General features: G+C 44.4%; 1 protein-coding gene across 8 annotated transcripts in view; it reads right to left on the bottom strand.

Annotated features, from left to right (window-relative positions):
* Window positions 1-12,491, bottom strand: part of GDAP2 (ganglioside induced differentiation associated protein 2) — a 36,634-nt gene that overhangs the window by 12,305 nt on the left and 11,838 nt on the right. For all 8 annotated transcript variants that reach the window (XR_016443184.1, XM_090053759.1, XM_090053801.1 and 5 more), the window contains 7 exons: window positions 12,169-12,322; window positions 9,766-9,854; window positions 7,973-8,049; window positions 5,682-5,841; window positions 4,581-4,731; window positions 3,324-3,400; window positions 316-392 (listed from right to left, as the gene is read on the bottom strand). Coding sequence is in view for 7 of the 8 variants with exons in the window: in XM_090053759.1 (XP_089909885.1) it covers window positions 316-392; window positions 3,324-3,400; window positions 4,581-4,731; window positions 5,682-5,841; window positions 7,973-8,049; window positions 9,766-9,854; window positions 12,169-12,322 (785 nt within the window). In the remaining variant the exon portion in view is untranslated. The remainder of the gene's footprint in view (window positions 1-315; window positions 393-3,323; window positions 3,401-4,580; window positions 4,732-5,681; window positions 5,842-7,972; window positions 8,050-9,765; window positions 9,855-12,168; window positions 12,323-12,491) is intronic.

The raw sequence follows: 12,491 nt of genomic DNA, 5'->3' as shown, positions 1-12,491 counted from the left end.
TGTCCCTGTATATTTTGAAGAACAAAGAGTGGTCCTAATTAGTCTGCTTCCTCTCCACTTCAAAAAGATTCCACCAGAAAAAACAAATATAAAGCTTTATGGAAGATGAATGTTCACGTAATGTGCCTATGCAAGCCATATCTACCTGAGCTACTTATAGGAAGCTTTTGAAGAAATGTACACCTCTACAGACACCACCTTAAAGTTAGAACAGAACCTTCGGGTACTGGATGTGAAAATGACTTAACAGGAATTGCTTTTCAACTTCTAACTAAATTAACTCTATAGCTCTATAATTTTATATTAAGTTCTTGCCTTTTCCATGTCTATCAATGTGACAGGAATATTTCTTCCAACCACCACCATTACTGTGCGACCACAGTTATCCACACCTACAAAAGCAAAAGAAAAGGTTGTGGGACTCGCTTATCTGACCCAATTATCTGACTTTATTTGGTATTTTTTAGAAGCACCTCAAAATGAATTATTCTGAGTTTTTGAAATTCCTCTTTTAAACTAAATAACAAAAATTCAACCTACAGAATTTTATGCTTCAGCCAACTGCTAAAAGTTGAAGAAGTGTGCAAAGATGCACTTCTGTATATGGTACTCACCTCAGTCCGAAACAAACACTTGCATGGTATCCTGGAACCCGCAGTACTAAAAAAATGCTAAAACTCTATTAAGGACAAGGAAGGCTCCATTCAATAACACTTAAGTTTCAGCAATTTGCTATGACTGCTCTCTGCTTAAAAGTCTCCAACTTCAGCTTTATCAAGACCAAAGTGGGCATCTTATTAGATGTGTAACCCTCTAACATTGAAGAGTTGGTAGACAGGAGTTTCCTACATGCTTTTTAAATGCAAATGATAAACAAGAGACTTACAAACCAAGAAGGAAGGGGCAGGGAAAGAGAAGGGTGGATGCAAGTCCCATAGGGGGACAAATATACCTTTTCTAAAGAGTAGCAACTGAACAAAAGGATTTAAGTAAGACCTGTTATTTTTTAAGCAGTCTACTTCTTCATGTTTACAGGGTGGAAAGGTTAATTTGGATTTTTAAGGAATCTTAAAACATGACTTAGCTGGCATGTATGAAACAACATCTCACTCAATGTCAGCAGCAACTCACAGCCTCTAATGCTGTGAAGAATCTCATCCAACAATAGAAGAATCCCATCCATCAGTAACAGTTGCATTTCTTCTGTGACATGCCTATCAAACATCACTGATAATTACTGCTTTTTTTCTTAGCCTTTCACTCATGGAAGTCCATCCCACCTGAGAGGGGGTTGCTGCATGTAATTTTTAAATTTGCAAGTGGCCTCAAGAACATTAGTTATGAGCTGCTTTGAGGTTTACTATACTTCTGTACCAAACTTCAACCAGAGGAATCTTTTTCTACAGCTAATAAAGCTGACAAAGCTGATACTTGGTCAGTCAGCTCTGGTATGCTTCAGTCAGAGTCCAGGAAAATTATAATCCCCCTTAACTTCTCATGGGAAAATGGACTGGACTGCTGAAGGTGGGTGGCTGATAACTTTAAAATTTCACTGTATTGTACTTTACACTGTACCCAGCATTTATTGGAAACTCCGTTTTCTGGGATTAACTCCTTCTTCCCTGCATTTAGTCAGTCACCAGTAACTTGGATACTCAATCCAACCTACATAAAAAGGGCTAGAAGCATGAGGCCTGGAGTCCTAAACAGGAGGGAAAACAATATATACAGCAGACACCAGCACATGAACTGGTCTTTAGATAAGCAGAAATGTCAAGTAAAAGTATAAAAGTATGCTTGGACATTCATCATAAAAGAGCTACATTTCCAAACATGTCCCTAGTTCATCACCAGGGATCAGGGTTTTCCATTTGCTGCGAAAAAATGCAGATTCTTTCCTTTAAAGGAGAAAAATGTTGGAAATTGCAGGTTTCTTCTTGCAGGCTGGTAGAATTCCAGCCTGCAAGGGGCTGCTTAGGGCTAGGGGGAGCAGGAGGAAGGCTATCATGGGCAGAGGGCACCACATGCACGAGTACACGCACACATGCAGGACAGCCAGACAGCATGGTGGTGAGCAGCTGCCACAGCTCCTTGCAGGTAAGTCTATAGTGGGGGTGGACATGGGCAATGTGTCGGAGGGGTATGGGGGTGGCACATGCCCCCCAGATTTCTGCATCCACAGCAGGCATAGGGCTGCAGTCTGACTGGATCAACACAGGCAGGAGCTGCCTCTATGACCCAGCGGGTAGGACCCAGTGCAGAAGGGCAGAGCAGGGTGGCAAGTCTCACCACTGTCACCAGGACTCCCATGTTAGCTGTTCTGCAAACAGTTCAAAGAGTAACGAATCAGTGGGTGGGGACAGTGCTGCCCTCACTTCCTCCTGCTGCCAGGTGCTTGCACACTGGGCCACAGCTCTACCCCAGAGGGGTGGGGGGCAGTGTGGGTGGCCTGAGGGGAGAGGGGGCAGCAGCTGGTGGTGAAGTGAGGGCAGCATGGCTGATGTGGGGGTCCCAGCAGCAGCGACAATGAATCTCACCATCTTGTTCTACCCTCCCACATGTTCCAGCTGCTGGACCAGCGGTGGCTCCTGCCCATGCCAATCCAGCCAGATTGTAGCTTCACACCTTGCTGTGGGTGCACAAATCGGGGGGGGGGGGAAGGGGGAGAAATGTGCCCTCCCATGCTCCTCGGCACTCCATCTGCCCCACACCCCCATCCCACCCTACACACTGGGGCCTGTGGCGGGGGCCAGTGAGGGACACCAGCAGGAATGGGGGGGAGTGGGTGGGCTGTGGCTTGGGAGCGAGGGGCACCAGCATATCAGGTCTGCTCAGCACCACAAAGCAGCAAGGAGGACAGCTGCAGCTGGATCCATGTCCTGGTGAGTGAAGGGGACAGTGGGAGCTCTGATTTTCTATAATAAGAAAACCAAAATCAGATTCCAAAATATATCGGTATTTAGAATTAATGTTAATATAATGATTGAGGCACTGGTAGCGGCATTTCATTTTAATCGTGGACAAACACATATTTCAGGGTTTTGAAGCAGAGAATTTGGGATTTTCAAACAGACAAAACCAGGATCCCTGTTCATCACATTTCATATAGTTTAGAAACTTTCATACACCTTCAGAAACTCTCCTGAACCTTATCTGGCTGTACACAGGACATGCATTGAAATGAAAGACTTTAAAATTGTCAGATTAAAGCAGTTGCTTTAATTTCACCACAATAAATCACCCCTTCATAGAGGTGCAAGTGACTATTCCATTTTCTACTGGCACACATACACATGCAGCAGGTTTGGAGTTCCTGGACTCACCTGTCTGATATAGGGCTTTGAGAGAAGCAATGTCAGACAGGTCTTCAGCTCTTGCTTGACACAGCCAGCGATTGTAACTAGAAAGTGAAACACATGGGATCAGAACTTGCTCTCTTTTTCTCTCCTCAGTTTCTGCATTATAAAAACATGGAGATGAATTTGGAAAGGCTACAGAAGCTAGACAACTGCATCTCTGAGAACAGTCAATACAATGATCCTTTGAGAAAAGAAAATACTTCCAAAGCACTTCAAAAGAGAGTGAAACAACTAAATTGGCCGTATTAATTATGCCCTTGGCTACTTTTTTTCCAGAACCAGCCACGTACACCAACTGGATCTCCTTTCCAGCTCCCTGAACAAGTGCAATGATATTGTATTTGGGCTGCAAGTACTGTGGGGAAATTTTCACATAAAAAAAAGATTGCTTGCATTAAAAAGTTAAAAATAAATAAAAGCATTTCTTTTAAAAATCTAGAAGTTAGGCATAAAGGTAGCGACACTGGTGTTAGCTACATTCTATTTAAACTAGTTAAGTGCCTCAATAAAGCCAAATTACAAGAATCCTAACACAGAATTGACAGTGGACTGATAGGTGCTCGAGTTTCCCAAATGACATCAGGCCTAAAATATCCATGTCAGAAGGGGATGAAGAAAACGCACCAGTTACAGCAAGCTGTGATGGAACAGTGCCATCTAGCAGCAATCAATAGTAACAGCAAGCCCAGAGAATACCCAATGCACACTGGCACTGGGCAACTTGCAGCCTGTGAAGCATTTGTATGCAGCCTGCAAAGGGACTTTTAATGATGATTGTCCTCCACAGGGCCAGCTAACTAGTGAATATTAATCAAAGTCCAAACTGAGATTGTGGCAGACTGATGATTGAAGCTTGAATTAAGCAGTAATGCTGAATTGTTCTTAATGTAATGTTGTAACATAAGGTCTTTGTATTACATCTATTGAACACTGCACACTCATTTTGTTTTGTGGTCCTCAGCACAATGCCTTAAGAAGCCCTGCAAGAATAACTTTGGGAACTTTTGCTCTACCGACACAAAATGAGTATGACAAAGTACCTCTCTCTTTAACATCAAGTACCTAATCCAGGGATCTAGAATGACACCAGGCGTTGCCCTTTCTTTTCAGCTAGTATACTGCAAACTATACACCATACAAAGATAAACACTTTCTGTGGTTCATGCTCTGAATCACAGGTCTAGCTGAAACACACACGGGGTGCCAGTGCCACATTCTCACTTTCTCTGATGTTGCTTCTGTAGTGCTGCTTCTGACAACTGTCCCTGGAGGATGAGGCGCCTCTGTTTATCAACATCTCCCTCCATGCGGGCAAAAGCGTGGGAACCAATGAAAGAAAGATCTGCTTCCAGCCCTTCCTCGTCAGAGTTATCTGCAATGGAAAAATGGGAATAAAGCAAAGGCAGTGAGGGGAAAGTAGTCAAGACTTTGAAGTATGTATACAAGACATACATGGCACTGGACCAAAAGATGTCATGTTGCGACAATGCAATAATTAGACATGACCAACAATGCTAACACTTGTCATGAAATTTATACACCAGATCATGATGCAAAAGTTTTCTGTGATTATTTGTTGACTGGGCAATACTATCTAGAGCATTGGGAGCTAGAAGTTCCCAAAGCCTAAAGGGCATGGAGTACAGTTGTAGCCACAATGGTCCAGGAAACTGGAGAGCAAGATTTTTTTGAGATATCTTTTATTGGACTAACTGTATAGGTGGGAGAGAAGTTTGAAAAAGCTTTTAGACACAGGCTGCCCTTCCTCAGTTCAGCAAGAGAAGAAGACATTGTTTAAGCTAAATACCAGACATCCTGGCCATCTCTTTCAGTTCTCTCCTTAAAAGTAACTTCTGCTACACAGTTGTTACCCAGTGGAAATCTTCCCAATGCCCTATCCCCTATCCTTGCCTCTTGACTGCAGCGCTTTTCTGGACATGCTGCAGTACACCAAGTTCCTTGGTGCAGGGGATGTCTTGCAGGATTGTTCACAAATACCCGTCTCAGTCCAAGAGGAGTCACAAAGATGGAGCTCTCTCTCATGGGGTTGGATCAGGACCTTTGCTGCTCCAGAGAAAAGTCAAGTCATCTCTTGTCCACATCTTCTACCTTCTCTGACAAAGAGATTTTAGCTGATGTCACTAGGGTAGAGCGTATGTGGCCATAGAATAGTAACACATTTTTGCTCCGAGGCTGTTCTCGTAAATGTGATGTGTACGTAGCCCCTGAAAAAGGCAACTGTTTGTTCCCTTTGCATGTTCTCTGGTTTTCCTTGACTGTCACACTAACTAACAGTTGTTTCATGATGCTGCAAAAACTCACCATCTGGAATGCCTGGCTTCTCACTAATTCTGATCTGCCGTTCTGGTACAACTGGCTCCCCTTCTGCATTGCCAATATCTGCAGGAAGGCAAAGCAATGATCGACTCTCTTCTTCCAATGATCTTGGAAAATACAGAGGCAGCAACTTCTTGTAAGTGACCTGGAAGTGGGAAAGTTTAAGGTCTCACATGTATTCATGAGAGGGTTCAAAAGTTCTGCTACTCCATGTTGTTACAGACGATTTCAACTCTGAACAGAGGAACAAAAGGGTCTCTCTCAGAAACTGTTCCTTCTTCCTATTTGATATCCCATATCTCCTTCCCTTCTTTCAGTGAGCTTTTGCCCAATGCAAAAGAGGAAAGGGAGACAGCCTGGGCCTCCAAGAGTGTTTATTCACAGAAATATTAAGTCACAGTTCCATCCTTCAAATACCAGGGCAACACTATGCCTTGTAAACGTTTCATTAAAATTTTGACTGGATTATGTTACATACTTCCTTCCTTTGTGCTACAAGGCTGTTTTACAAACATGTTTCTAATACTAAAACTGTATTTTTCCCCATATGGTTAATCCTATTATTCCTAGTTTAAATAAATCTTCTCTCTCAGTATAGATTTCATAGACATTAGGGCTGGAAGGGACCTTGGAAGATCGAGTCCAGCCCCACGCCTGAAGGGCAGGAAGGCAGCTGGGGTCATATGATCCCAGCAAGATAACCATCCAATTTGCTCTTGAAGGTGTTCAATGTAGGTGCTTGAACCACCTCTGGTGGCAGGCTGTTCCAGACCTTGGGGCTCGGATAGTAAAGAAATGCTTCCTTATGTCAAACCTGAAACGGTTTTGCAGGAGTTTATAACCGTTCAACCTCATCATCCCTTGGGGTGCTCTGGTGAACAAACGTTTCCCCAGATCCTGGTGGTCACCCTTGATAAACTTATAGGTGGCCACCAGATCACCCCTGAGCCTGCGCTTTTCCAGGCTAAAGAGCCCCACGGCTCTCAGCCTGTCATCGTACGGTCTGTTTTCCTGACCTCTGACCATGTGCGTGGCTCTTCTCTGGACTCTCTCAAGCTTCTCCACATCCTTTTTGAATTGTGGGGCACAAAAAACTGGATGCAGTACTCCAGCTGCGACCTCACCAAGGCCGACTACAAGGGGAGAATGACGTCCCGGGATTTGCCTGAGAAGCATCTATGGATGCAAGCCAGCATTTTGGTCGCTTTACTAGCTGCAGCATCGCATTGCAGGCTCATGTTCATCTTGTGGTCAATGATGACCCCCAAGTCTCTTTCTTCTGTAGTGCTAGCCAGCGTAGCACTGTCGAGCCTATAAGGAGGCTGCAGGTTTTTCCTCCCAAGATGGAGACCCTTGCATTTTTCAGTGTTAAACTCTGGTTTAACGTTGTTCAGGTTCTCGTCCACCCATTTGCTGAGCCTGTCCAGGTCAGCCTAGATTGCCCTGCTATCTTCAGGTGTGGATGCTTTGCCCCAAAGTTTGATGTCATTGGCGAACTTCGCCAGTTCGCTTCTGACTCCAATGTCCACATCATTAATGAAGATGTTGAACAATATGGGTCCAAGGACAGAGCCTTGGGGGACCCCATTGGTCACAGGGCACTATGATGATTGACTTCTGTCAATTACCACCCTCTGGGTCTGACCACGGAGCCAATTTCCCAACCAGCAGATCGTGGTGAACCCAAGGCCACAGTTGGCCCGTTTGGCCAAGAGGTGATCATGGGATACCAGATTGAAGGCTTTTTTGAAGTCAAGATATATGACATCAATCTCTTCTCTCTTGTCCAGGTGATAGGTCACCTGCTCATAGAAGGAAATGAGATTAGTCAAGCAAGACCTACCCGCAACAAACCCGTGCTGGCTATATTCCTCAGGATGTTGGCGTCAGCCAGTCCATTAAGGATGGCCTCTTTAATAAACTTTTCTAAGACCTTCCCCCAGATAGAGGTCAGGCTGATGGGCCTATAGTTTGTCAAATCTACTTTCCTCCCTTTCTTGAAGATAGGCACCACATTGGCCTTCTTCCAGTCTTTGGGCACTACACCAGAGCACCAGGAATTCTCAAAGATCCATGTGGAAAGAGCCACCTAGGAGGACATTCATTAAAATGCAAGGGGGCTAGAAGCCAGGGAACAGACGGGTATAATTTGAGAATAAAGTAACTTGACTTCAGCTCCACAATACAACCTAGAGAACAAGAAATCTACACTGATCTAGAGCCTGAGTGTAAGAACATGCCCAAGAACTTTGATGGGATGAATACAGATGAGATACCTCTTCCAGCTCAGACACTGCAAACACCACCTTCTCCAGAGTCTCCCCATAAATCTCCAGGAACCTTCTGACTGTGCCTGAGAGAAAAGAGAATGAAATAGAGTCAGCAGAATGGGACATGGAAATCCACTAGCTCCCCTCTTCCCACAGGATGGCCTTATAGGCAGCAATTATACATGCAATAGACAGCCCAGCAGGCAGAGTTCCCTTCTCAGATGCTGCCCCTTCTTACTTTGAAGATATTGAGAAAGAGTGAAACTTTTGCATTGATCCCTGCTAGTAGGGGGCCTCTAAGTTTGGAACAGTTCTTCCTTGTAGCTGCTGGCCCTTTCCTCCCTGGATTGGTTTTTAGGGGATGGGAGAAGAATCCAAACTGCCACACTAGGAGACAGTTGTGTCCTACTCCCTCCACTCCTTGAAACAAATAGCAGTTGCAGAATTCAGCTCAGTAGAATGGTACTATTTTGCTCATGGCTCCAAGTGGGGACTCACCCTGTGCACCCTCCTGGCCTGCTGGAAATACTAAGAATGGGGGAAAATTTCAAGAAACTTTTAAAATTAGAAACAATAATTAAAAAATGCAAAGCACAACAGAATTCCCTCTTTACTCCTTTTCCAAATTTTCCAAAGCCTTAGCCATGTTTGAGGATATGGTCAACTCTTAAGTTGATGTTAAGGGTCAGAAAAAACACTACTGTACAACCAAGCCCCTAAACAAGGATGTCCTTGTGCAGGTGCAGCTTTTGAGCTATGATCTAGCCAACTCTCACAAGTTGATGACTCAAATGGGAGACGACTTGAAAAAGAAGTCTATTTTCCTCAAAACTGTGAAGTAGATCAATACAGTCTTCCTTCAAGTAATGACAGTTCAGAGACAGCAAGAGTGAGCAAGAGAAGGGGGGTGCGGGCGAGAGAGAGGGGAGACAGTGAGCAAGAGCATATTTCTAAATATTTCCTGCAGTGAAATCCTTGCATAACTCCTTTAAACTTGCAACATAGTATCTTAGGGGCAAATGATGCTCTCTGGTTCCACAGCAAATTGCACCATTTAGACTTGCAAAAACAACCACCAGGGAGGTCATACTGAAGGCTTGAATCAAGCCTCCAATGTCCAAATATTGATTTTCCCCTCATACCAAGCACAAGCCCAAATTTCTCCATTAAGTAGCTTGGTTCCAGGAAGCAACTACAAGGGAAGAAACTTTTATCTAGTCTGCTTCAATATTCCCTGCGCAGTCTAATCCCAATACCAAGAAGGGGAAGTAACAGGTGAGGAAATAAGTCGGCAGTTCTGTGTGGAGGGGAATTTCAGAAACAGAACAAGTCCAAGAGACTATGGAAAAAGATTTAGAGTGCAGGAATGACTGGCCAGTAGGGTTTGAGCACCTCACAAAGGAAATGCATAACATTTCTCATTTTGTCAGATTCCTTCCATGAACAGCTCTCAGCTCTTCTTTCCAACCTGAAGGTTTTCCAAATTCAGATGCCAGGCACATGAAGCTCTAAAGCAAGAATCATTCCAAAAAAAAGCAACAAAGCTTCCACCCCTGTTAGAAATGCAGTCACATTATAGCATGAAGCTGGTTGCATCATCTTGGATTTGCCAATCCCAAACCTGAATATACATCTCTCTGCAGACCTGAAGAGCCGTGACAGATCCAACACACTGGCACCCCTCACCTCTACAGTACTTCCCCACACCTCCACTCTGCTGCTGTTCACATCCAGTCTAAACAGCTCTGGGCTCTATAAGGTGCCCGTTCAGACACACTGACCTTTCATGCATTACTTACGCAGTGCTATGTGGGTTGCATCCTCTAGGGGGTAGCCTCTCTTCACTGAATTTATAACACAGAATCCCACTGAAGACATTGCCTGCTCCCTAAAGTCAAGAGGAGAGAAAAGTCTAAGAGTGACTACTGCCTGTGCCCCTTACTCGATTTGCCCCCAAGAATCTCCTCCCACACAGGTACTTATTTCTCATGTCAGAGCAAGCGATTGTAGATGGATGGTAATGCTACCAGAACAGGGGTGGGGAGGGAGAAGTTTGAGGGAAGGGTCAGAAGGAAAGAACAAATGCTCAGTACTGCAAACAAGAGAACAGCACTAGTATTTCCCTGCCTTTTCCACCTGCTGCCTGTAGGAAAGGGAGGTGTATTGCTTAAAAAACAAACAAACAAAAAAACCAAAAACCAAAAAAACCAAAACAGAACACTAACAGAGGTCTGAGCCAGGGTAGTGACTTGGCACCTCCTTTTCTTGTGGGACTGTTAGGTCTACCAGAGGCCTTTTGGGTCCTTCACATAATGCTTTGCATAGAATAATTCTCTTTTTGTACTGAAAAGCTGTCCCTGCAGAGAAAGCCAGTCACCAGGAAAAGGCCAAGAAATAAGTGGTTCTCTGAAGTACAAGATCAGAGCTTATGACCAAAAACTTTACAATGGCAACAATCAATTGCTTTTCAAAGTCGACTTTCACCTACTTCCATTGAAAGTCTAGTAAACCAAGTTATTTCTCTCTTGCTTTGTCTCAACATCCCTGCACTTGCAGTAGGAAAAACAAGTTAGACCTTTTGTAATCTAACAATCAGCTATTTTCAGGCTATTGTAACTGAAGAATCCACCTGTCCAAGTTACTTTAAAGCAGTGGTGCTCAAACTTTTGGCCACGTGGGCCAGATTAAAGGTATGGGGCTGGATCAGCAGGGTTAGTGCCCAGATCTGACTTCATGCCACGTGGATTCCACCTTGCACTTCCTTTCTGGCTCTATGTGCCTGAATCCCACCTCACACTGCCCCACTTTGTGCAATTGGTTCAGGTCCTGTGCCACTTTAACCTTAACCTATGTGCCCAATCTACCCTGCTATGCTGTCCAGCCCTTAGGATTCCCCACAGGTCTGGAAATTTAGCAGCAGAGGAATGACAATTAACACTGCCACCACTCCCCCACCATCAAATTTCTGGATCCAAGGAGAGTCCTGGGGGCCAGATGACACTGTTTTGCAGGCTGGATTTGGCCTGTGGGCTTGAGGTTGAGCACCACTAGTTTAGAGTGTGAAATTTCTACCACAGGCCTGGCCTTGCCCATCAGTTTTGAAGCACATGAGACTCTTCTGTAGATCCAAGAGAACTTGCAGGGGAGGGGGCTATGAAAAAAAAAGCAGGCTTAAAATGGAAACTCATCTACAACTTCACTTAAGGCAACTGCCATTGCATAATATCAGACAGATCTTAAAATGGTCTAGGAAAAGTTATTCTGTTGTCTCCCAAGAAACACCAAAATTTTCTTTTCCTGAAGTTTTGATTTAGTGTTCACCATAGGGACTGCTGCAATGACACCACCAGTCATAAACAGAGGGCTTTGATGAATTCAAAAACAAGGTACATACCAAACTTTTAATCCATTATAAATAAGTTCAGAGGCAACAAGAGACGAGGGACAAAATTATAAGCCACTCAACTATTTCCGATTTAAAAGTTCCATGAATCATGTTGTGAGGATATCAAAGAATCTTCTGCAAGATTCAGTTTATACCACATGAAGGAAATGCTTTTCACATATTGTAGCTAGGCCTAGGGCAATTCTCTGTTGCAGGAGACTCACAGAACCACGTGCTGGGACTGACTCATGCATGATTTGCCTGCATCTCAGCTGTTTTTGGGCAGAACAGATCCTTCCCTCTCCAAAAATGTAGCACCCCAATATTGACCTGCTGAATTATTTTGAAGGTGGAATGGGAAGATAAGACTGCCTCTCTGAAGCAGTCAGTATTACTCCATGCCCAAATACGAAACTTGACGCGCCAATAACGTGATCTCCTATAGCAGAGATGGCTGTGCCTATAGACATCTACACTGAGGACTGCAGTATAGCAGAAGCATACCCTAGCAAGCTTTCAATGAATTATCTTGGAACCAGAAGCAGCCTTACTGCAGCAGCACAGTATGACACATCTACCCTGCTTCTTGGCTGAGAAAGGAGCTCTACTGCTACCAGACTGCTTTCAGTGCCTAAACTGGTCATAGTGCAGACATACTCTGTTTTCTGTTTCCTCAAAACCAATTGCAATCTGAAGCACAAAGCCAGGGAGCTGAGGACAGCTGGCCCAGGTGTGTGGTCAAACCCCATGCAACTCTGCCCACCCCATGGTCCAGGATGATGCATGTTATGGGTGACCCAAACTGTCCTGCACTCACTTTGCAAGCTGTAGGACATTGCGGTAACAGCTGTACAGGGAGCTCTCGGCTGCTGTGCGATATCGACTCTTGTACTTGGGTCCCACAGTGTGAATGATGAAACGTGCGGCTAAGTTAAATCCTTCCGTCAGTTTTGCTTCTCCTGTCCGGCATCCTAGAGAAACAAACATTTACATGGTAAGAGACACCAAAGGCTAGGTAGCAGGACCAGGAATATGCCAACACATCCCCCTTCTCCATCTTCAAAGAAGCTCCACCCTGGAACAACTCTCTTCTATCACATTAGTACAGACAAGCATTCATTTCCCTGAGCCAACCCAGCA

Source organism: Crocodylus siamensis, chromosome 1, assembly GCF_052110815.1.
Source record: "Crocodylus siamensis isolate JL-2025a chromosome 1, ASM5211081v1, whole genome shotgun sequence".
Classification (NCBI taxonomy): domain Eukaryota; kingdom Metazoa; phylum Chordata; order Crocodylia; family Crocodylidae; genus Crocodylus; species Crocodylus siamensis.
The sequence above is the reverse complement of the archived record's forward strand: the minus strand, read 5'-3'. Positions and strand labels throughout refer to the sequence as shown.